At 35.2% G+C, this 24,575-nt stretch overlaps 1 protein-coding gene across 5 annotated transcripts in view; it reads left to right on the top strand.

Moving 5' to 3' along the window:
* The window catches only part of EHBP1 (EH domain binding protein 1), a 436,421-nt gene that overhangs the window by 204,907 nt on the left and 206,939 nt on the right, over positions 1–24,575 (top strand). For all 5 annotated transcript variants that reach the window (XM_035001458.1, XM_035001456.1, XM_035001454.1 and 2 more), the window contains 2 exons: positions 20,394–20,575; positions 23,093–23,232. In XM_035001458.1, coding sequence (XP_034857349.1) covers positions 20,394–20,575; positions 23,093–23,232 — 322 coding nt within the window. The remainder of the gene's footprint in view (positions 1–20,393; positions 20,576–23,092; positions 23,233–24,575) is intronic.

Here is a 24,575-nt window from a genome sequence, read left to right as displayed (position 1 = left end):
TTTGCAAATAGTGTCATTGAGAAAATATGTCACAGTATTAGCAGTGGTTTCAGCTAGTTGGTAAAATTTTGAGTGATTCTTTTTTGTACTTTTTTATATATTTATAATTTTCTATGGTGAATTTTCTCATATAATCAGAAAAAAAAGGTATAGCATTAAAACAAAGAGAGGATTACCCTCATAGAATTACAGAGTATGAAATCTAGATATGTATGAGACTGGAGAAAGGGCAACAAAACTGCAGAGGTTATAGCAGTGTCTGTTCACATGATTGAAGATGGAAAAAATGGGTCCAGATTCTGGAGAGATTTAGCAGTTAGAGCCAACTTAGTTTGGTGAGTCCTGGGATTGAAAGGCTTGATTGATTGTAGTACAATTCACTGAAATGAGAACTCGGGAGAAACAGCTTAAGGGATGAAGATGATTCAGTTTGGTTGTTGAGTCTGTGATATGGATGAAAATAAACAACTAAGACTAGGTCTGTCTAGTTATGAAGATTTGGGGGTCCTTATCAGCACACACATTCACATCCTGGCCATGAATGACATAATCCTTATGTACCAAGTGTTTAATCTAACAGATGAGTCTGTTTCCCTTTGAACACTTACTGGAAAACACATTAAAAATCTAGTACTGAACTCTCTGACAACTAAATAAATAAAAATCTTAAAAAAAATAAAATGGAGGGGCCCCCAGGTGGCTCAGTTGTTAAGCGTCTGCCTTCGGCTCAGGTCATGAACCCAGGGTCCTGGGATTGAGCCCCGCATTGGGCTCCCTGCACCGCAGGAAGCCTACTTCTCCCTCTCCCACTCCTCCTGCTTGTGTTCCCTCTCTCACTGTGTCTCTCTCTGTCAAATAAATAAAGTCTTTAAAAAAAATGGAAAAAAGGGGGTGCCTGGGTGGCTCAGTCAGTTAAGTGTCTACCTTCAGCTCAGGTCATGATCCCAGGGTCCTGGGATCAAGTCCCACATCGGGCTCTTTGCTCAGTAGGGAGCCTGTTTCTCCCTCTGAGTGCCACTCTCTCTCTCTCTTTCTCTTTCTGAGAAATAAATAAAAATATATTAAAAAATGAAATGAGGGGCGCCTGGGTGGCTCAGTCGTTAAGCATCTGCCTTCGGCTCAGGTCATGATCCCAGGGTCCTGGGATCGAGCCCTAATCGGGCTCCCTGCTCTGCGGGAAGCCTGCTTCTCCCTTTCCCACCCCTCCACTTGTGTTCCCTCTCTTGCTGTCTTTCTCTCTCTCTGTCAAAATAAATAAATAAAATCTTTAAAAAAAAATGAAATGAAAAATCTGGTACTGTAGTTCCTGCTTAAGGTAAAAAACTACATACAATAGTATCAATAAATTTTTAGTGGCTTTCTTTAGGAATACAGGGGAACTAAGCCTATTAGCAACTTTGTAGTCAACTTTGTGTATGTGTGTGTGTGTGTGTTTTAAATTTGGACAACCTGCAACTCATTTAGACCTTTGACTTGAGTACTTTAACTTGTATTTTTATGTATATCTGGAGTTTCCTTCTATTTGAGAGGCTGAGGTTTTTTTATTTGGATTTTTTTAAGAGGGAATTTAGATTTTATTCTAAAATTAATGTAATAATTTTTACAAATGTTTTTGAGTACGTATCTAAACAGATTTTTAATGTTGATTCTTTCCATTTACATTTGTGCTACCAAACTCTCTTCCATCCAACCATCTAGGTTGGTTATTTTAGCTGATATGGTTTCTAATTAAGTCTTTGTGGTTGAGAGAGCTCCTTGTGGCATGTCTGCTTTAGCATTTAATTGCTCCATGGACTCCAAATTAAATTCTGTAGTATTCCATTTTGGTCTGCTGATGAAGCAAAGATCTTTTCAGCATGTCCTGAGAAATGTGGTGCTTGTGACAGCTCAAAGGACTAGCATCACAATTTTGAAAAAGTTAGGACTTTTTGATTTCTAACTTGACTCTTTATCACTTGAAAATAAAGTTTAAAGTGTAATCACAAAGTTCAGTGAGAGAATGTCAGCCACATAATAGTCTCTCGATAGGTGTTTGAAGAATAAATTAAAAGCAAAATTGTTGGCCTATAGTGCACCAAATTATTTTTTTAGAAAGTTTTAGAAAGAACAAAGTCTTGGGTGTTTTTTGGTTGAATACAAATGAAAAGTACCAGGAAGCAATTGTGATAATTCTCTTTTAGGGGTGCTATAAGGTGTTTTTGCATTGGGGGTGAGAGGATAGATTAAGAAATTTATAAGGTCCCTTCCAATTCCACATTATCTTATTTGACAGTTTTGGTTCTTAAGTCAGTAGAGAAGATGGTAATTTACACAAATACTTGAATGTGTTAGTTCTTTACTGCAAATAATTCATATAATCATAAGGCAGAGAGTAAGATCTAATAACTGAGACTTTTAAGTGTTAGTATCATCACATATCTTTAGAATGCTGTCCAGAGTTCTATCTGCCTGTCACTTGATTTCTTGGTGCCCTGATTCAATTGTATAGAATCAGAAGAGAATTTAGAGTTCTGATGGTTAAGAATGAACAGAATCAGGCATTAGATTGTCTGCCTCTGAAAGGGTATATGCTGCTAGCATTAATTTATCATCAGGTACTTATTACCTGCTTAAGGTGATGTTGAAACATAGAGTCTGAACAGACAACATGAGAGTCATGGTTGCAAAGATAATCACAGGTTTACATCTAGGGAGTTCCAGTAAAACAAATTCTTAAACAGTCCTAATAAGTCATTAAGAGTTTCTAAATTAGGAACTTAGGTCAGTGGGAGAGAAATGAACTTCATTGTGATGGCTATTTCTTTATTAAAATGTTTGATTCTGGGGCCTGGGTGGCTCAGTTGGTTAATTTGTGTAATGTGCATATTGAGTATAATATGCTTTATTTCATTCAGCTTGTATATCCTCAAAAAGAAGGTTCATTGATGAAAAATGTAAAAATAAAAAAATTACAGGGGCGCTTGGGTGGCTCAGTCATTTAAGCGTCTGCCTTCGGCTCAGGTCATGATCCCAGGGTTCTGTGATTGAGCCCCATGTGTACGACTCCCTGCTCAGCAGGAGTCTGCTTCTCCCTCTCCCTCTGCTCCTCCCCCTGCTTGTGCTCTCTCTCTCTCAAATAAATAAAACCTTAAAAAAAGAAATGTTGAGTTCTGTTCTTGTAAAATTCAAATGAAGAATTTGCTTCTGGCAGTGTGACCAGTTAGCTAGCATGAGTAACTCCCCTATTGGAAAACAGTTAAAAACTTGGATAAAATATGACCAAATGAGCTTTATAAATGCATTCCTAAAATAACACAGAAAGAACCCAAAGAAGTTAAAAAAAAAAAAAAAGTTGAAGGCAGGAAGTCTAGAATCATTCATCATAGCTTTCCCACTGAAAGTTTCTACTGAAGCCATGATTTACTGCTTTAACCACTGCGTGGAGATGCAGGAAAAGTCTAGCACCTCCCATGCATCCATACTCCCATGCACAAAGCTGACATCCCAGAGCTATACCATCAGTGTAATGAATTTACTGCACAGAAGAAAACAATGAGGAAGATTACCTCCTCTGTTCTTAGTATTAATAGGTAGAAGTGATACCAACCTTGAAAATTTATAACTAGGAACTAGTCTTTATTGGGTTTCATTTATGTATGTTCTTGATGCTGTGCTAAAATTACTCATTTCATTAAATATTGACCCTTGAGCATTGAGTCTTTTTAATGTTCTGTCTGACAAAATGGAAAGTATACAGGAAACACTCAGACTGCATTGCAAAGGGAAAACTTATTTAAGAAAAAGCACTTGTGTGATTATTTGAGTTGTAAACCAATCACCCTTTTACCCTGGAACACTTTTTTCTTGAAAAAATGACTAGCTGGTTATGCACACTTGGGTATTAATTTGACAGACATTTTCTTGAAACTAAAAAAGTGAGCCTGCTAATTAAAGGTAGGTGACTAAAATTATGTGTTCCCAATGATAAAATCCAGCCTTTCAAGTGAAAATTAGAATTTTGAAAAGCTTGTTTTCTCCATGTTAAGCTTATAGTTTCCCAATGTCTAAAGATTTTTCTGACGGAATAGGTAGTGATATAAGCAAATATGGTTACTTTGGTATTATATAATGGGCTGTATCAACATTTAAAATACCTGCATAATTCAGAGAATCAGTATTTTCCAAAGACCAAAGTGTATGAAGTTACAAAATCATGCATGAGTAAAAAACCCATTCAACATACATGATAGAGGATTGGATCTTAATTTAACAGAGTTTGAAAAGTTTATTGATATGATTTCAAATTCCGCATTACTGTTAACCTTTAAGAAAGTACCACTTGTGGAATTTTGATATAATATCAAAGGAGACCCCAAATTATCTGAAAACATCATTAAAATACTCCTGTCTTTTCCAACTGTATATCTGTATGAGGCTGGATTTTCTTCATAAACTTCAGCTAAAATAACATATCACACAGATTGAAAAAGAAAGTAGATATGAGAATCTAGCTATCAAATTGGACATTAGTGATATTTTAGAGAGATATAAACACATTAAAGAGATTTGTAAGAATATAAACAGTGACAGTCTTATTAAATTGTTTTGGGGGCCCGGGTGGCTCAGTTCGTTAAGCCTCCGACTCTTGATTTTGGCTCAGGTCATGATCTTGGGGTTGGGCTCTGTGCTCAGCAGGGAGTCTGCTTGAGATTCCCTCTCTCCATCTCCCTCTGCCCCTCCCCCCACTCTTGTGTGTGTGTATGCTTTCTCTCTCTAATAAATAAATAAATCTTTAAAAAATTGTTTTGCATAGAGAGTATACAGAAAGCAACAGGTTTGGATGGGTTCACTGATGAATTCTACCAAACATTTAAGGAAGTATATCAATTCTCTACAATCTCGTTTGGAGGTTAGAAGCAGAGGAAATACTTCTCAACTCATTCTGTGAGGCCAACATTACTCTATACCAAAACCAAACAAAGACATTATATGAAAAGAAAACTACGGACCAATACCTCTTAATGACATAGATGTAAAAATTCTCGACAAATTATTAGCAAATTGAATCCAAAAAAATATAAAAAGAATTATATACCACAACTAAATGGATTTATCTCAGACTTGCAAGTCTGGTTCAGTATTTGAAAATTAATTAATCCACCACTAAAACAGAAAAATCACCTGACTATATCAATAGATGAAGAAAAAGCATTTGACAAAATCCAACATCCATTAAGGATAAAAAATCTCAGACAACTGGGAATAGTGGAGAACTTCTTCAAATTAATAAAGAACATCTACAAAATCCCAACAGCTAACATCATACTTTATGGTGAGAAACTCAAAGCTTTCCCACTAAAGCTTTCCCACTACAAGGCAAGGATGCCTCTTTCACTACTTCTCTATAGTGTACTAGAAATCCTTGCTGATGAAATAAGACAAGAAAAGGAAATAGAAAGTATACAGATTGGAAAGTAAGATATGAAACTGTTTTTGTTCACAGAATACATGATCATCTGTGTAGAAAGCAAAAGAATTAACAAAAATCCTCCTGGAACTAGTAAGTGATTATAGCAAGGCTATAGGATACAAGGTTTATATATAAAAGTCAGTTGCTTTCCTATATATATATCAACAATGAACAAGTGGTATTTGAAATTAAAAACACAATTTCATTTACATTAGCACCCCCCAAAACCAAAATACTTAGGTATAGATCTAACAAAATATGTACAAGATGTATATGAAGAATACTACAAAATTCTGATGAGCAAAATCAACTAAGTAAATGGAGAGAGTTTCCATGTTCATGGATAGGAAGACTAAATATTGTCAAGATGTCCATTCTTTCCAACTTGATCTGTGGATTAAATGTAGTCCCAGTGAAAATCCCAACAAGGTATTATGTGGATATCAACAACCTGATTCTAAAGTTTATATGGAAACGCAAAACTCAGAATAGCCAATACAATATTGAAGGAGAAGAACAGAGTTGGAGGACTGACACTACCTGAATTCAAGACTTACTATAAAGCTACAGTAATCAATACTGTGTAATATTGGTGAAAGAAGAGACATCACTGAAACAGAATAGAGAGCCTAGATATAGACTCCCATAAACTGATCTTTGACAAAGGAGCAAAGACAATACAATGAAGCAAAGATAGTCTTTTCAACATATGTTGCTGGAACAACTGGACAACCATATGCAAAAAAACAAAACAAAACCCAAAAATGCATGTAGACTGACACTTTATACTCTTCACAAAAATTAACTCAAAATGGGTCAGTGACCTAAATGTAAAATGCAAAACTATAAAACTACTGGAAGATAACACAGGAGAAAACCTCGATGACATTGGGTATGGTGTTTTATTTTTATTTTATTTTTTAAAGATTTTATTAATTTATTTGACAGAGAGAATGACAGTGAGAAAGGGAACACAAGCAGGGGGAGTGGGAGAGGAAGAAGCAGGCTTTCTGCAGAGCAGGGAGCCCAATGCGGGGCTCGATCCCAGGACCCTAGGATCACGACCTGAGCCAAAGGGAGACTCTTAACAACTGAGCCACCCAGGCGCCCCTGGGTCTGGTGTTTTAGATACAAAATGAAACATATGATCCATGAAAGAAATAATGGATAATTTCATTAAAATTAAAAACTTGCTTTGTGAAAGACAATGTCAAGAGAAGAAGAGAAGCAACAGACAAGGAGAAAATACTTACAAAAGACATATCTAGTAAAGGAATGTTATCTGCAGTATATGAAGAACAATACAAGAGCAAACAACCCAATTAAAAAAATGGGACAATTGGGCGCCTGGGTGGCTCAGTTGGTTAAGCAACTGCCTTCGGCTCAGGTCATGATCCTGGAGTCCCGGGATCGAGTCCCGCATTGGGCTCTCTGCTCGGCAGGGAGTCTGCTTCTCCCTCTGACCCTCCCCCTCTCATGCTCTCTCTCTCTCTCAAATAAATAAATAAAATCTTTAAAAAAAAAATTGGGACAAAAACTTTAAGAAACACATTACCAAAGAAGATGTACAGCTGGCAAATAGACATATGAAAAGATGCTCCACATCATGTCATCAGGGAAGCACAAATTAAAACAACAATGAGATACTGCTATACACCTATTGAATGGCGAAAATCTGGAACACTGTCAACATCCAATGCTGGTGAGGATGTGGAGCAACAGGAACTTTCATACGCTGCGGTGGGAACACAAAATGGTACAGTTACTTTGGAAGACAGTTTGGTGGTTTCTTACAAAACTAAACATACTGTTTTAATACAATCCAGCAGTCATACTACTTGGTATTTACCCAAACAAAATGTGTACCTTTGTCCACACAAAAACCTCATGGATGTTTTATAGCAGCTTTATTCATAATTGCCAAAACTTGGAAGCAACCAAGGTGTCCTTCAGGAGATGAATGGATAAACTGTGGTACATTCAGACAATGGAATATTAATCAGTATAAAGAAGTGACCTATCAAAGCATGAAACGACATGGGGAAACCTTAATGCTTATTACTAAATGAAAGAGGCCAACCTGAAAAGTTTACATAATTATATGATTCTAACTATATGATGTTCTGGAAAATGCAAAATTATGGAGATAATAGATCACATTTTTGTTGTTGCCAGGGTGGGGAGTAGGGAAGATGACTAGGTGGAGCATAGGGGATGTTTAGGGCAGTGAAATATTCTGTTTGGTATTATAATGATGGATATATGTCATTATACATTTGTTCAAACACATAGAATATACACCACCACAAGTGAACCCTAAGATAAACTATGGATTTTGGGTGATTATGATATGTCACTGTAGGTTCATCCTTGGTAAACCGTGTTACCATACTGGTGAATCATGTTAAAGAATGGGATAGGCTCTTTATATGTGGGTGCTTGGTTTATATGGGAAATCTCTGTACCTCTCTTGATTTTGTTGTATACCTAAAATTGCTCTAAATAATAAAGTCTTTAAAAACGTATATTTATTCTTTGTAGAAATATGTTTAACATATGAATTTTATGTTTGAATAAAATATTTTCTAAATTTCTTATAATTTTTAATAAAGCAAATATTGATATATATAACCCACATAAACAAAGGCTCTTTGTAGTTCTCAAAGCATTTAAAAGGGCCTTGAGGTAAAAACATTTGGGAACTGTTGACCTAAACTCTCCAGTGAAGGACAGAGATCAGCAGACTGGATTAAAAAATTTTCTGGCTATATGCTATTTACAAGAGACAGTCCTAAAATAAAAGATTATGTCAAAAGGAGGAAAAAGAAGCCTGTGCAGAAATCTGTGAGCAGCTTCTCAATTCTTTCACTTACTCTTTGATTTGTGTCCTTTAGAAAATGTTCCATGACCTCACATTTGAAATTTCTACTGTTCTGCTTGTCCTTATCACATAATAAATTTAATGATTTGGTGCTATAGGTGATTTTGCAGAAAAATCTGTCATAAAAGTGGACAGCAGTGTATGCATACCAACTAAATACTTTTTAAGAACCTATGGAACATGTATGAAAATTGATCATGAATTAAGCCATAAAGCTTTCCTCAGTACATTCTGAAGGATTGACATTAAATAGGTCATATTCTGTGACCCCAAATCAATTAAATAGTAATCAGTTACATAAAGATAAGTAGAAAAACCCCTTGAGAAAAGTTTATAAACATGAGTCAAAGAACTTGTAATGAAAAATTAGAAAATATTTAACTATAGAATAACAAAATAATTCATAATAAAATGTAAGATATAGTTAAAGTACTACTTAGAGAAATATACAATCTTAAGTGCTTAGATCAGAAAAAAAGAAATGTCAGAATTCAGGAGTTAAAATATACCTGAGGAAAGTAGGAGGAAGGAAATAGTAAAGATGAGCAGAAACTATTGAAATAGAAAACATCCATTCACTAGAAAGGACTAGCAAAGCCAAAAGTTGTTGATTTGGAAAGCCCAAGGAAATGGACAGTTTATAGCAGGAATTATCTAGAAATGAAAGAGAGAAGACACAAATTGTATTGGGAGTGAAGAAATAATAGAAAACTATAGATTTTGCAGTGATTAAGATAATAAAAAGATACCTTTAAAAGTTTTATGTCATTAAATTTGAAATCTTGGATGAAATGTATAAATTCCAAGGGGGAAAATATTTATCTAAACTGACTTTGGGAGACACTAAACCCCTGAATACTTCTGAAATCATAAAGAAATTATATCTGTAATTAGAAACGTTTCCCAAAAGAAAATAGGCTCAGATTACTGTGGGTTTTTTCCAGGAATGTAGAGTTGCTTTAACTTTTAAATTGCCACTTTAATAGAGTAAGGGTTTTAAAAAAATCTTAAATTATCCCAAAATATTTTTTTAAATGATAAAATTTAACATCTATTTGGAGAAATAAAATGAGAAATAAAATTAGAACTCCAAAGTAATAAGAGAAAGGAACTTCCTTAATTTTATAAAGAGTGATATTTTTAAAAGAAGGGAAAAAATACCCTACAGTAAACATACTTCAGGATGAAAACTCAGAAGCATTCCCTTTTAAGGTCAAGAATAGTACAGGAATGGTCCTCTTTACAATACCAAGTGAGAATCATCCTGAAGGTTCAGAAAGAGGAAAGAAAAGTTAAAAATTGGAAAAATGAAATGAATAGCTAGTTTTGTAGATGACATGATTATACAGAACCCCCAGAATAAATATATATTATTAAAATTAATACAAGAGTATTAGGTTTTTTGTATTAAAAAAAATGTGTTTACAGGGGCACCTGGGTGGCTCAGTCAGTTAAGCATCTGCCTTCGGTTCAGGTCATGATCCCAGGGTCTTGGGATTGAGTCCTGCCTTGGGCTCCTTGTTCAGCAGCGAGTCTGCTTCTCCCTCTGCCTGCCGCTCCCCCTGCTTGTATGTGTGCACATTCTCTCTCTCTCTCTCTCTCTCTGGCAAATAAATAAAATCTTTTAAAAAAAATTTTAAAAATCTGTTTACAAATTCAGTTGCTAGAAACTGTTAATTCAAAAATATAATTTTAAAAAACAACTTAATTTAGATTAAAAGAAAACACTGAAATACCTAGGAATAAATCTAGGTATATATATATATATGACTTATGTGAAGAAAATGATAAAATGTTGAGAGACATTAAAGATTTAAGTAGGTATATAGAGGGAAATGTCCTGTCCTGTTTTAGAGTATGGAATCTAATATTGTAAAGATGTCAATACGACCAAATTGATCTGTAGATTTAATGCGATTCCAATTAAAATCTCAACTGGATATTTCACAGAACTTTGAAACTATTTGGAAAAGCAAAAGGTCACAAATAACCAAAGATACTCCTGAATAAGAAAATAAGGAGAAGAATTAAATCTAAGATAAAACATGATAGTTGAGGCAATATTGCCTTGTTGTGAGGTTGGGACAATTGGCTAGTCATACAGAATTAGAGAGCACAGAAACAGACCTGTATATGCAAACCAGATTTTTGGTAGAGTGGGCATTGCAGATAGAGGAGAGGAGGGATATATGTGGAGTATTTAATAAATAGTGCTATGACAGTTAATTACCCATAATTTTTTTAAAGAATGAAATTGGATCCCTATCTCAAAAATTACACAAAAATTCACTATAGGTGGCAATGACTCTTAAATATGTAAAGCAGAGGTTTGAAAGTTTTTAGTTTAAAAGCAATGCGGGAGAGTAGTCTTATGACCTCAAGGTTAGGAAGATTTTCTGAAACAAAATGTAAAAGCACAAACCATAAAGGAAAAGGTTGACTTCACATTAAAATTAAGAAATTGGGCTCATTCAAAAGATTTCATAGAAAATACAAGCCAAAAATTGGAAGATGTTTGTAACACATATAAATAACAATGGATTCAGTACCAGAATGCATATAATTAGTCAGTAATGAAAAGATAACCAGCACAAACTCAAAATGGATTAAGGACCTAAGAGACCTGAAACCGTAAAAATTCTAGAGGAGAGCACAGGCAGTAATTTCTCTGACACTGGTCGTAGCAGCATCTTTCTAGATATGTTTCCTGAGGCAAGTGAAACAAAAGCAAAAACAAACTATTAGGACTACATAAAAATAAAAAGCTTTGCATAGCAAAGGAAACAACCAACAAAACTGAAAGACAGCCTACTGACTGGGAGAAGATATTTGCAAATGATATATCTGATAAAGGGTTAAGTTTATAAGGAACTTATAACAACTCAATACACATACACAAAAATAATCCAGTTAAAAATGGGCAGAAGAGGGGGGTGGGAGGGATGGGGTGGCTCCATGATAGACGTTGGGGAGGGTCTGTGCTATGGTGAGCGCTGTGAATTGTGCAAGATTGTTGAATCACAGACCTGTACCTCTGAAACAAATAATACATTGTATGTTTAAAAAAAAAAAAGATAGTAGGAAGGGTAAAATGATGGGGGGGGAAATCAGAGGGGGAGACGAACCATGAGAGACTATGGACTCTGAGAAACAAACTGAGGGTTCTAGAGGGGAGAGGGTGGGGGGATGGGTTAGCCTGGGGATGGGTATTAAAGAGGGCACGTATTGAATGGAGTACTGGGTGTTATATGCAAACAATGAATCATGGAACACTACATCAAAAACTAATGATGTAATGTATGGTGATTAACATAACATAAAATTTAAAAAATAGGCAGAAGAAAAAAATCTTTTTAAATGGGCAGAGGACATGAACAGACATTTCTTCAAAGAAAACATCCAGATGGCCAACAGACTCATAAAAAGACTCTCAATATCACTCATCATCAGGGAAATGCAAATCAAAACCCCAGTGAGATTATACCCTCACACTGTCAGAATGGCTAAAATCAAAAACACAAGACACAAGTGTTGGTGTGGATGTATAGAATGGGGAACACTCTTGCACAGTTGGTAGGAATGCAAACTAGTGCAGCCACTGTGGAAGACTCTGTGGACGTTCCTCAAAAAATAGAAAATAGAACCACCCTGTGATCTAGTAATTTGCACTACTGATATTTACCCAAAAAATACAAAAACACTAATTCAAAGGGATATATGCACCCCTATGTTTATTGCAGCATTATTTACAATAGACAAATTAATGGAAGCAGCCCAAGTGTCCATCAGTAGATGAATGGGTAAAGAAGAGGTGTTATACTGTTGGTGGGAATGCAAGCTGGTGCAGCCACTCTGGAAAACTGTATGGAGGTTCCTCAAAAAGTTGAAAATAGAGCTACCATATGATCCAGCAATTGCACTACTGGGTATTTACCCCAAAGATACAAAAGTAGGGATCCGAAAGGGTATGTGCACCCCGATGTTTATAGCAGCAATGTCCACAATAGCCAAACTGTGGAAAGAGCCAAGATATCCATCGACAGATGAATGGATAAAGAAGATGTGGTATATATATACAATGGAATATTATGCAGCCATCAAAAGGAATGAGATCTTGCCATTTGCAACGACATGGATGGAACTGGAGGGTATTATGTTGAGCGAAATAAGTCAAACAGAAAGATATGTATCATATGGCCTCACTGATATGAGGAATTCTTAATCGCAGGAAACAAACTGAGGGTTGCTGGAGTGGGGGGTGGGGTGGGAGGGATGGGGTGACTGGGTGATAGACACTGGGGAGGGTATGTGCTCTGGTCAGCGCTGTGAATTGTGCAAGACTGTTGAATCTCAGATCTGTACCTCTGAAACAAATAATGCAATATATGTTAAGAAAAAAAAAAGAAGAAGAAGGTAGCAGGAGGGGAAGAATGAAGGGGGGGAAATTGGAGGGGTAGACGAACCATGAGAGATGATGGACTCTGAAAAACAAACTGAGGGTTCTAGAGGGGAGGGGGGTGGGAGGATGGGTTAGCCTGGTGATGGGTATTGAGGAGGGCATGTTCTGCATGGAGCATTGGTGTTATGCACAAACAATGAATCGTGGAGCACTACATCTAAAACTAATGATGTAATGTATGGGGATTAACATAACAAAAAAATTAAAAAAAAAGAAGAGGTATTATATATATATATGGAATGGAATATTAATTAGCCATAAGAAAGAGTGAAATCTTGCCATTTACAACAACGTGGATGGATCTAGAGGGTATAATGCTAAGCAAAATAAGCCAGTCTGAGAAAGACAAATACCATATGATTCATGAGGAATTTCAGAAACAAAATAAATGAACAAAGGAAAAAAAGGAGACAAACCAAAAAACAGACTTGTTTTTAAAAAAGATTTTATTTATCTGAGAGAGAGAGCATGAGGGGGGTGGGGGGTAGGGGGAGAGGGAAAAGCAGGCTCCCTGCTCAGCAGGTAGCCCTCGAGAGGCTCAATCCCAGGACTCTGGGATCATGACCTGAGCCTAAAGTAGACACTTAACCTACTGAGCCACCCAGGTGCCCCCAAACAGACTCTTAACTATAAAGAACAAATAGATGGTTATCATCATAGGTGAGGTGGGCAGGGGGATAGGTGAAATAAATGAAGGGAATTAAGAGTACACTTATCTTAAAAAAAAAAAGGTACACTTATCTTGATGAGTACTGAGTAATATATGGAACTGTTGAATCACTATATTGTATACCTGAAACTAATACAACTCTGTATGTTAACTACACCAGAATTTTAAAAGACCCCCAAAACCAGAAGAACATAATATCAGAATAAATGCAAGTTTTTCAGTTTCATGAAAAAAAAGAAAAAAAAAAAAAACCAGCAGTAGGAAAAACTACAAAAGATTTCACAAAATAGGAAACACATGGCCAATAAGCTATGAAAAGATAATCAATGCCATTAATAATCATGGAAGTGCAATTAAGGTGTAATGAGTAATATTTAATAATCTCAGATTGGCAAAATGAAAAAGAAAATACTAAGTGTTGGTTAATGTGGAACAAGGGAAACACTTAGGGAGTGTAAAGTAATATAGCTACTTCAGATTACAATTTAACATTTTCTGGTTAAATTGAACATATACATACCCTATGACTAACAATTCCCATTCTAGAAATATGTCCTAGGTAAATTATTATATATGTGTACAAGATATAGATATAAGAATATTGATACCAGCTTTGTTAATAATTCCAAGTAGATAAATAAACCTGTAAACAACTGTGTCTATTGACAGTTAAAATAGGTAGATTGTAGCATTTTCATATAATGGAAAACTAGGAGCAGTGAAATTTAATGAATTGCAGCTGTACCTATAAGTATAGATGAATATCAAGAACTTGATGTTGAACATAAACAATTCACAAAACTGTTAATGTTATTTCGTTGTGCAAAGTTAAGAAACAGGTAGAACTAGACAATATATTCTTTTTTGACTTTTTATTGTGATAAAAATATAACAAAATTTACCATTTTAAACACTTTTAAGTGTACAGTTCAGTGGCATTAAGTACACTCATAATGTTGTAACCTTCACCACTGTTTTAAGAAGGTTTTCATCATCCAAAATAGAAATTCTGTACCTATTAAACAATAACTCTTTTGTGTTCCCTTCCCCCACGCCTGGTAATCTCTGTTCTACTTTATGTCTTTATAAATTTGCCTATTCTTCATATAAGTGGAATCATATAATATCTGACCTTTTTTGTCTGGCTGATTTCATTTAGCGTGATGTCCTGAAGTTTCATCCATGATGCATCATCACCTGTCAGAATTTCATTCCCTTTAAGGCTAATACTCTGTTGTACAGATATGCCACATCTTGTTTATTCAAACATCAGCAACATGTTCTTTAGGGATGATACATAAGTAGTACTCTTTTTTGGAAAAGAGGAGAGAAGGAGTAATCCAAAATTCAGGGTGCTAGTCACTTCTGGAGGAGGGAAGGGGAAGGAGGCAATTCAAGAGGGGACATGAGGATTTTAAGGTACTGGTAGTGTTCTGTTTCTTTAGCTAGATGGTGGTATAGAATGTTCATTTTATTGGTCATTAAATAATACATGTTTTTTACTTTAATATGTATAATGTATTTCACAATTTAAAAAAATCAACTGATAATGCTGTTAAGTTTAATTTTCAGTGTTATAAAAGATTTAATAATTAAAGTATTAGTGCATGACATAATCTTTTTAGAACATTTTGTGTAATAAAACTCTGAAAAATAGTAAAATCTAAGTAATGCGCCCCCACCCCCCCGGTCCTCATATTTGGAAGAAATAGTTCAATTTCTAGCTTGTGATTTATTTTATGTGACATTTTAATAGGTAGAGGAAGTCAGTAAAAAAAATTTTTTTTAAAGATTTTATTTATTTATTTGACAGAGAGAGAGCACAAGCAGGGGGAGCAGCAGGCAGAGGGAGAAGCAGACTCCCTGTTGATCAGGGAGCCTGATGCAGGGCTAGATCCCAGGACCCTGAGATCATGACCTGAGCCGAAGGCAGATGCTTAACTGACTGAGCCATCCAGGTGCCCTGTCAGTCAAATATTTTAATCAGAGAGGTATTATATTAGTTGTATTTATTTTGGGTTCCATAATAAATGAAACGTCTTACTATGAGCTATTCTGTAAGAAGACCCTAACTTGAATAATTTGGACAAAAGCTATTCTCTTCAACTTCTTGTAATATGAAAAAAAAAAAAAGAATACCCCATTTAACTAAATTGCTTGCTACCATTATGTTTTATATCATGTAGTTAGCTTTGGTTGGGGGAATGGGGAAGTGGCAACATTGGCTACATGCTTTTTTGGTAAAATCTGTAATGTTTAAAAATATAAAGAAGCCCTGAATCTCACAAAAATGTATTTATTTATTTTATAATCAGTTCATTCTTTACTAATAAAGTGATTATAATTTTTTTCTCTTTTATGCTATACAGTGAAAACATTTATTCACCTATTGCTTGTATTGTTATCACCTGAATAGCAATGAGGGAACATTAAAGTGGAGAATTTTTTTAGGTCTGGTAAGAATGTAGGGGTCCCAGGCATGAATTTTAGTAACATAATTGCATTACTCTAAAGTAAACATCCTGGGGGCGCCTGGGTGGCTCAGTCGGTTGGGTGACTGCCTTCAGCTCTGGTCATGATCCCGGGGTCCTGGGATTGAGTCCCACGTCGGGCTCCTTGTTCAGTGGGAGCCTGCTTCACCCTCTCCCTCTGCCTGCCACTCGCCCCCTGCTTGTACTCTCTCTCTCTCTCAAACAAATAAATAAAATCTTAAAAAAAAAAAAAACATCCTCACTGAGTTACATGCTTATTTATATTTCTGATTTCAAGATTGGTGATCCTGGATGGACTATTTATAATATTAATGTAATAAACCAGGTTAATTGGTCAACAAATATTCACAATAAATACTATTTATTAAGCACCTAGTATTTGCTAAAAACCCTACTAGATGTTTCAGTATATCATTGCAAGAATTTCTCTAGGACATATTTCTAGGATGGAAGTTATTACTGAGTTGTAAGATAATGCATGTGTTCCACTTTACAAAGTAATGTCAACTTACTTTACAAAGTGGCTGTATCTATTGAAGCTCCCTCCTGCAGTGTAAGAAAGTTTGCATTGTCCCTCTTTTTTATCAACACTTGGTATTGTCCAAACTTTAAAAATATTTGCCAAGATGATATTGTGAAAATGAGGCTCAGATACGTGAAGAAATAGGCCAAAGTTTAGTGAATAAATGCTGGTGTGACGTTCAGATGCTGGTTTGCCTGATTACAACTACAACAGGCTGGATTTCAAAGAAATGGAAATATAAAGGCTAAGTTTTATTTTTTAAGATTTTATTTATTTATTTGAGAGAGAGAGAGTAAGAGAGAGAGCGCGTGCACACGCACCGGTTGGGGGAGGGGCAGAGGGAGAGGGAACACCGGGCTTGAACCCAGGGTCCTAGGATCATGACCTAAGCCAAAGGCAGACAGATGCTTAAATGACTGAGCCACCCAGACACCGCAGCCAAGTCTTTTTTATTACAGAAGAGTACTTAGGAAAAATGAGAGTGAGATTTCTTAAGTAAAATGATTGTATTATGTAAGAACTTCCTTAGGGGAAGTATTTCTGAAAGTGTGATTTTAGATTAACTGGATTAGAATCACCTGGTAGTAGTGGTGTGGGTGTGGGTGGGGCGGGATGGGAGTAGAGAAGAGAGGTACTTACTATTTTTAGAAATGCAGCCGATTCCTGAGCCCATCTCTGGTTTTACTAATTTAAGATCTCTGGGGGTGGGATCCAGTTATCTAGATTGTCTAAAGCTCTCCTAGTTTTTTGTTTTTTAGTAAACACTAAAATTTAAGAACTTCAGCTTTAGGAGTTTTGAAGTAATTCCTCAAATACTGTCAGATTCACATACAAACATGTATAAACGTAGGCCCAGAGACAGAAACTTAGTCTTACATATATGTGAACGCTCACTTCTTACTGACTTTTGTCATCTAACTTTCTTTCTCTCAGAGTTCCTTTACTATTTTTTTTTCTTATTTCTGTCCTTTCGTCCACCTTGCATATGACATGAAATAACATTAGGACTCTGGCAGCACTAAGAGTAATTCTCTCTAAACTCTTTCTGCCTGGCTGGCCCCTACTCCTTTCTGGAAGGATGATAGGATGCAAAAGACATGTTCATCTCAAAACTGCAATCACTTACTTCATTCCTCTTTATAGAACTGTTGATAGCAATGATATCAATTTTGGGTGGGTAAAGATTTAAACTCGGTTGTAAAAAGTGAAGATTCATGGAGGTGGGGTTAGAGCTGTGAAAGATCCTTATATTTTTCTCATTACTGTTCTTTTTAACTATCTTTTCTATGATACAGCTAATTTTAAAGAGGAAAACAATATGTGAGCTTGGTGAAGACTTACTAGAAATACCATTCAGACTTCTTTTCCCAGCAGACTCTAGCGAGATACTGTGTTAATAATAGGAATGGATATTGTAGACTCAAAAGAGCTCTGTTCTGTTCACCTGTCCAGACCTTACAAAGGGCTATTTTCATTGTTGCTGAGCAAGTAAATACTTAATTCAGTGGTACAGCTAATTAAGTTTAGAATTCAGTAGCCTTTATTTTCTGTCGTTTCAGAGACGCTGATTTACCAAAAACTTAAAACTCCTTGAGTTCAGCAAAAAACCTTTTCTACACAGTTTTTTTTTTAATTATATTATGTTAGTCACCATACATTACATCATTAGTTTTTGATGTCGTGTTCCATGATTCATTGTTTGTCTATACAGTTTTTATCTAAAAAATGAATTTGAAGGGGCGCCTGGGTGGCTCAGATGGTTAAGGTCTGCCTTCAGCTCAGGTCGTGCAAGCCCCACGTTGGGCTCCTAGCTCAGCAGGGAGTCTGCTTCTCCCTCTGCCTTTCTCCCCTGCTTATGCTCTGTCTGTCTGTCTGTCTCTCAAATGAATAAATAAAATCTTAAAAAAATAAAAAATAAAAAATGAATTTGAATGTTAATCATCAAAACTCTAGATTTTGTAGGAATTATCCTTAAATTGGGCTTTCAAAATTATGCTCATTTCCAAGTTATCTTAATTTTTATAGTTTATTTGCTTATAAAATTAAATAATTATTACTAAAGGATCAGTGTCATACTTTGTGAAACAGATTTGTTTAACAAAATCTGAAAATAATATGTGGTTGTTTGTATGTCATGCTTCCAAAACAGAGGCTTTAAATCCTATAAGTTGTTAGCTATTCTAAAGGTACAATAAGAGATTATTGTTCATATCAGTGTAATAAATTGATACTACCTGATCATACTTTTTCATTTTGCACATTGTCAGAACTTTAGACCTTAATCTTATTTTTTGATTGACAGTAGCGACCAGGGAAAGAACACATGTATTGTTTGGGATAGTCACATATGTTCAACTCAATTCAGTTGAGGGTATTTGCATATTCTTAAGTATTTCTTCTGAGAGGGCTTAAATCCTTCTCAAGTGCTTGATGCATTTTTGAAATTCATTCATAAGGTATCTACATGCACTAATAGTTCTGTATAATATTGCTGTGCATAATCTGACAGATAAGGCCACATTTTAAAACAAGGTATTCTTTAGGGATGCTACATTACATTTTTACTTGTCCTGCTGGCAGAAATGTCAGTTTTTTCTAAAAGGCTGGTTTAATGTTTTGATTAAATTAGTGATCTTTATTTTAGGCAGGTTTGTCAATCATAAGACAAAATAAAGATTTATTAAATAATAATTCAAAGGTTAATGGTAGTTTTTCCTGCCTTGGTTGGAAAATTGAATAATTTTATAGAAAACCATTGTAGAGCTTAAATGGATTTCTGATTAGTCTCCTTATTTTATACGGAAGGTTAGTGAGGCTCAAGTTTACTTACTCAAGGTCACACAGCTTGAAAATTAGGCCTTATTTTAGATCTGAACTCCCAGACCAGTAGATCCTAAGGAATGCTGGTATATGACTTCTGGTTTACATCAGTGATGGCATATGACCTCTCATTTACATTATTTACAAATTATCTTCATCTAAAATGTCCCCTTGCCATTAGAACACATAGTCAGGGATTATGTCTTAATCGTCATCATATCTCTCCTGAATCAACAACGTGTCTTATACATAGTTAATGCCTAAGCATTATTTTGCTGTTTTGTTTTCATTGTTCTTCTAGGCTATTATTCTGTAAAGAATAATTTTGAAACGAGATAGCTTATTACTAGAATGTTAAGTACCCTTGATAGCTAATAGGTTTCATTTTGTATTCATTTCTGGGGAATTGGTAATAGCTGTGTGGAGGATTTTGAGACCTGCTAGAGTCAGTTGGCAGTGTCTGCCACAGACATGGCCTCAGAGAAACCAGCGGTTTCTTCCTTGATGAATGTGACCTGAGGGGAAGGAAACAGAACTGTAGAGTGGAGTGATCAGAAAAGCCCCTGGGAAGAAATAAGGCTCAAATTAGGGGATAAATAGAACTCAGATCCTGTAGGTAAAAATGAGGTTAGAATGCCATAGAGGCTGGGAATTCCATAAAAAATTGGAAGCATTCAAAAAGGAGAAATATCATTAGGTTACATTAAATAGAATGAAAGGAAGGAGAACAGTTGTTGAGTACTTTTGATGCCTATCTCTGTGCTAGATCCTCTTTTTAGAGGAACTCTGGACACTTTCTGTCCTAGTTTGCATTCCTTGCTTTTTCTTTCCTGAGATATTTAGGGTTGTTTTAGTTTATCTTTATTTCTGCCTGGGCCAGCTCTCTCCAGTTTTTAAAGATACAAAAGTTCTATCTTATTTAAAGATATAAAAGTTGTAATATAACTCCATCACAATTTTATTTCAATATTGTGTTATAGGAATTCATTAGGGAAGGAAATTTCAACGGTTATTTAATCATGTTATTAAAATGCTATTTTGAAATACTTGGCTGTAAAATAAAGAACCCCAAAATTCCGAATTATTTTTTATCTTCCAGGAATCCCCTTCCGGTCGAAGGAAAGCTCTTGCTACTAGCAGCATCAACATGAAACAGTATGCAAGCCCTATGCCAACGCAGACTGACGTCAAGTTGAAATTCAAGCCATTGTCTAAAAAAGTTGTATCTGCCACCCTCCAGTTTTCATTATCTTGCATTTTCCTTCGGGAAGGAAAAGCCACGTAAGTTTCTTTTGTCAAGAAGACAAGCTGCTCCTGAGTGTATTTTAAAACTGTATGTCAACAGCTTTTGACTCAGTAGACGGGCAACAGTGGGGAATATCCTACTGCATACCAGTCATTCTCGCCATTCTTTGCTTCAGAGGCTGAATTAAGTGAACTCCTTGTTATTTATAGTCTCTTGACTCTAGAGAATGAACAGTAATATAAAAGTGACTATAGCAAGTTCCAAATTTTAAATTGTATGTTATAGGGTATCATACGTGATTGTTTTGTATTTCATTGTCTTCATTGTAAGTAATTGTACTCTGAAGTACAGACAGTTAATTTGTAGAGCTGTTCGATGAAGCTGAGATGGAAGAGTAACGCAAAATGAAAATTTTAGGACAAGAGGAATAAAAGAACTAAAGGAACTTTCCCCAATTCATGTTCTTTGGCCCAGCCTTCTAAAAATTATAGAGCAGAGTACAATTGGCTATAATTATTCATTTCAAAAATCACTTCTTAAGCACTGAACAGGGGTTGCAAGAAGGTAGTTCCTGCACCAGTTTTGGTCTCCTGAGGGTAAACACACCTGGAACAGGAAAAAAAGTAACATGCACTATGGTTGTTGCATACAGTCAAGTCAAGCATGAGTGCATGTTGGGGGTATAATGAAAGGGTTAGTGCCTGCTTGGAGAAGATCAGGAAGGCAAGAAATGGAAAGTCTAAGCTTAGACTTAAAAGGTGAGAGGAAGAAGCTAGCTATGAACATTTCAATCCAATCTAAATCACAGATGTAAATGTATTTGAGCCAGTGGAATGTGTTTACTATAATTGACCATGTTCACTTAACTGATTAGACTGGCTTCTGTGCATCAGTCAAAATGAGATTTGGCACTCATCTACAGGGCAGCAAATGACTTGATAGATAACGGTAAGCCTCATCTCTGGAAAGTTGGCTTTTGAGTGAGTATAGTAACAGAGAGACAGTACAGAATGGAAGCAATCAGTCTTTCATCTCAGCACCTTAAATTTTAGTCTTAAATACTGAGAAATTAAAAATAAAGACCTTACCCTGAAGTTAAAGCCAAAATGAAAGGAAAGGAAACACAGGAAGAAGAGAGAAAACAAAATCAGAGAAGATCCTTTGTGGACTCCTTTCCACTGGGCAGCGTCTGTAAGTGAATCAGCACCATCCACGGGAGAATCTGGGTGAGAGGAATTCAGTTGAACCAAATGTCTCAATTCCAGTGGAAAATTCTCTCAAAACACCCTAAACTCCCTCTCTACCTCCACACGCCTTGCTTCCTAAACTTTGACAGAGAAAATTGTTCAAGGCCAAAATCCAAAATATGAGGAAATTAAAGAAGTAAAATTAAGCAAGTTAACATTTCAAGAATAATGCTGTATCTTGAAATTATCCCCCATTGGTAGGTGAGCAATTTGTAAGGCATTCCTATAAGGTAATACAACTTTTTTTGTTTATGCAGACTTTGTGTCACTACATTTATTTTTAAAAGGGGAAATGATTTGGTTAACTCTAAACTTACGTGAGAGAAAATTCAAAAGCCTGTTTAGTCTGCAAAGTTGTACTATATTTAGGAGATAAGTGAATATTAATGAACATTTCTTTACAAAAGAGTTTTCTTGTTGTTTTTTATTTTATTGTGGTAAGAACATGAGAAATGGCATCTTAATTTGGCTTTCTGAATTTTAAGGAAGTATATCAGATTGAAATTTCGTTTGTATATAATATATTAGAAATGTGTTTTATTCACTGTAGTTTATTTGAAATTTAAGGTGAAAATAATAGAGAAGACTTAAATTATTTGATGTGTAGAATACTTAAAATATATTTAAAATACTTCAAAATAAAGACATTTTTACATTTTATCAAATATATGGTATTTAACTTATAATTAACCCAGGTCATTTTTCATCTTGTAATTTTTAAAAATGCTGACTTGAAGGTGTTTTTTTCTGTTGCAGTAGTTCCTTAACTTTTGGGGAGTTATGGCCCCTTTGAGAAAAATGCACATTTAAACAAGATTTAAATATAATTTACAGGGGTTTACCATTTCTTTTTCTTCCTCTTCACCAAACCAAAAGGGTTCATGGATTTCAGATTAAGAATTTCTATTCTAATTTATTTTGAAAGTTTGAACTTTTAAAGTCTAGATCTCAATGATTTGCAAACTGTCTCACTGTTTTATGAAACAAGTTTTTATTTCCAAGTTTAATGATTAGGAAACCACACTTTAATCCTATGAAGAAAATTTTAGTCTTCCACAGATCTGCAGCACAGAGTTAAACTAACTCTTAACAAGTTAGTTTTTAATCCAGTTTGCTTTTTACTATTTAAATATACCATTTAAAAATTAATGAATAGGAGTATTTAGATTTTTCAGTAGTCTTGGGCAACTGTTTAAAAAGGCTCATTAACATATAGAAAGAAGGAATATATTATTATTTTCTTAAGCAGTCTTTTCTCAATGTCATTTCATGAGCTGTGTATTAAATTTTAAATCATTCATGTAGGGATGAAGACATGCAAAGTTTGGCTAGTTTGATGAGTATGAAGCAGGCTGACATTGGCAATTTAGATGACTTTGAAGAAGATAATGAAGAAGATGATGAGAACCGAGTGAACCAAGAGGAAAAGGCAGCAAAAATTACAGGTTGGTTTTATTAGCACTAAGCTAGAAGTTTATCTTTTTTTTTTTTTTTTTGCAAAGTTGAAAACTCATTCTATCTATAAGATAACCCATCCCCCGCCCCCCTCCCCTCTAGAACCCTCAGTTTGTTTCTCAAAGTCCATAGTCTCTCATGGTTTGTTTTCCCCTCAGATTCCCGCCCCCACCGCTTCATTTTTCCCTTCCTACTATCCTCTTTTTTTTTTTTTTTAACATATAATGTATTATTTGTTTTAGAGGTACAGGTCTGTGATTCAACGGTCTTACACAATTCACAGAACTCACCATAGTCCATACCCTTCACAATGTCTATCACCCAGCCACCCCATCCCTCCCTCCCCCCACCACTCCAGCAACCCTCAGTTTGTTTCCTGAGATTAAGAATTCCTCATATCATATGAGATCATATGATACATGTCTTTCTCTGATTGACTTACTCGCTTAGCATAGTACCCTCTAGTTCCATCCATGTCGTGGCAAATGACAAGATTTTGGGTTTTTTTTTGATGGCTGCATAATATTCCATTGTGTGTGTTTGTGTGTGTATATATATATACACACATACACCACATCTTCTTTATCCATTCATCTGCTGATGGACATCTTGGCTCGAATTTCCATAGTTTGGCTATTGTGGACATTGCTGCTATAAACATTGGGGTGCATGTACCCCTTCAGATCACTACATTTATTCTTATTCTTTTTGTATAGCTCATCTGTGAAAGAGAATTTCAATGCTAAATTCTTTGGTGCATAAAAATTAATTTTCTAATAGTTTCATTATGGATTGTAATTTGATCATTTTGCCCCATTTAATGCCTCTTGCCCAGAAATTTTGCCTGATGCTAATATTTGTAAGTCATGCTTTTTTTATATTTGTATTTTCCTGCTGTATTTATCACTTTCTTTTTATTTTACTGCATTAAGTACTTCTCTTATAAACAGTATTTGGTTTATCTGTCTTTATATTCTTTGCCCTTAATACCTTAATAGTTATATTTTTTGATAACTGCATACTTAATTTCACTTACATTACTTTATTTATACTTTTATTTGGGAATTTTCATATTATTTTTTTCCCATCCACCCCTTAAATTTTGCCATTCTCAAATGTCCTTTATTTAAGCATTTTTTAATAGAGTAATTTGGAAGTTATACATTCTGTTTTCATTTTAGTATACTAGCCTCTAAGATAAATAAGCCAGATGAATAAATAAATGAACCTATATTTCTCTACTAACATTAAAAATAAAACAGGGGTACCTAGCTGGCTCATTTAGTAGAGCGTGTTACTCTTGATCTCGGGGTTATGAGTTCGAGCCCCATGT

Source organism: Mirounga leonina, unplaced genomic scaffold (genome assembly GCF_011800145.1).
Source record: "Mirounga leonina isolate KUSES-001 unplaced genomic scaffold, KU_Mleo_1.0 Mir_125, whole genome shotgun sequence".
Lineage (NCBI taxonomy): Eukaryota > Metazoa > Chordata > Mammalia > Carnivora > Phocidae > Mirounga > Mirounga leonina.
The sequence above is the reverse complement of the archived record's forward strand: the minus strand, read 5'-3'. Positions and strand labels throughout refer to the sequence as shown.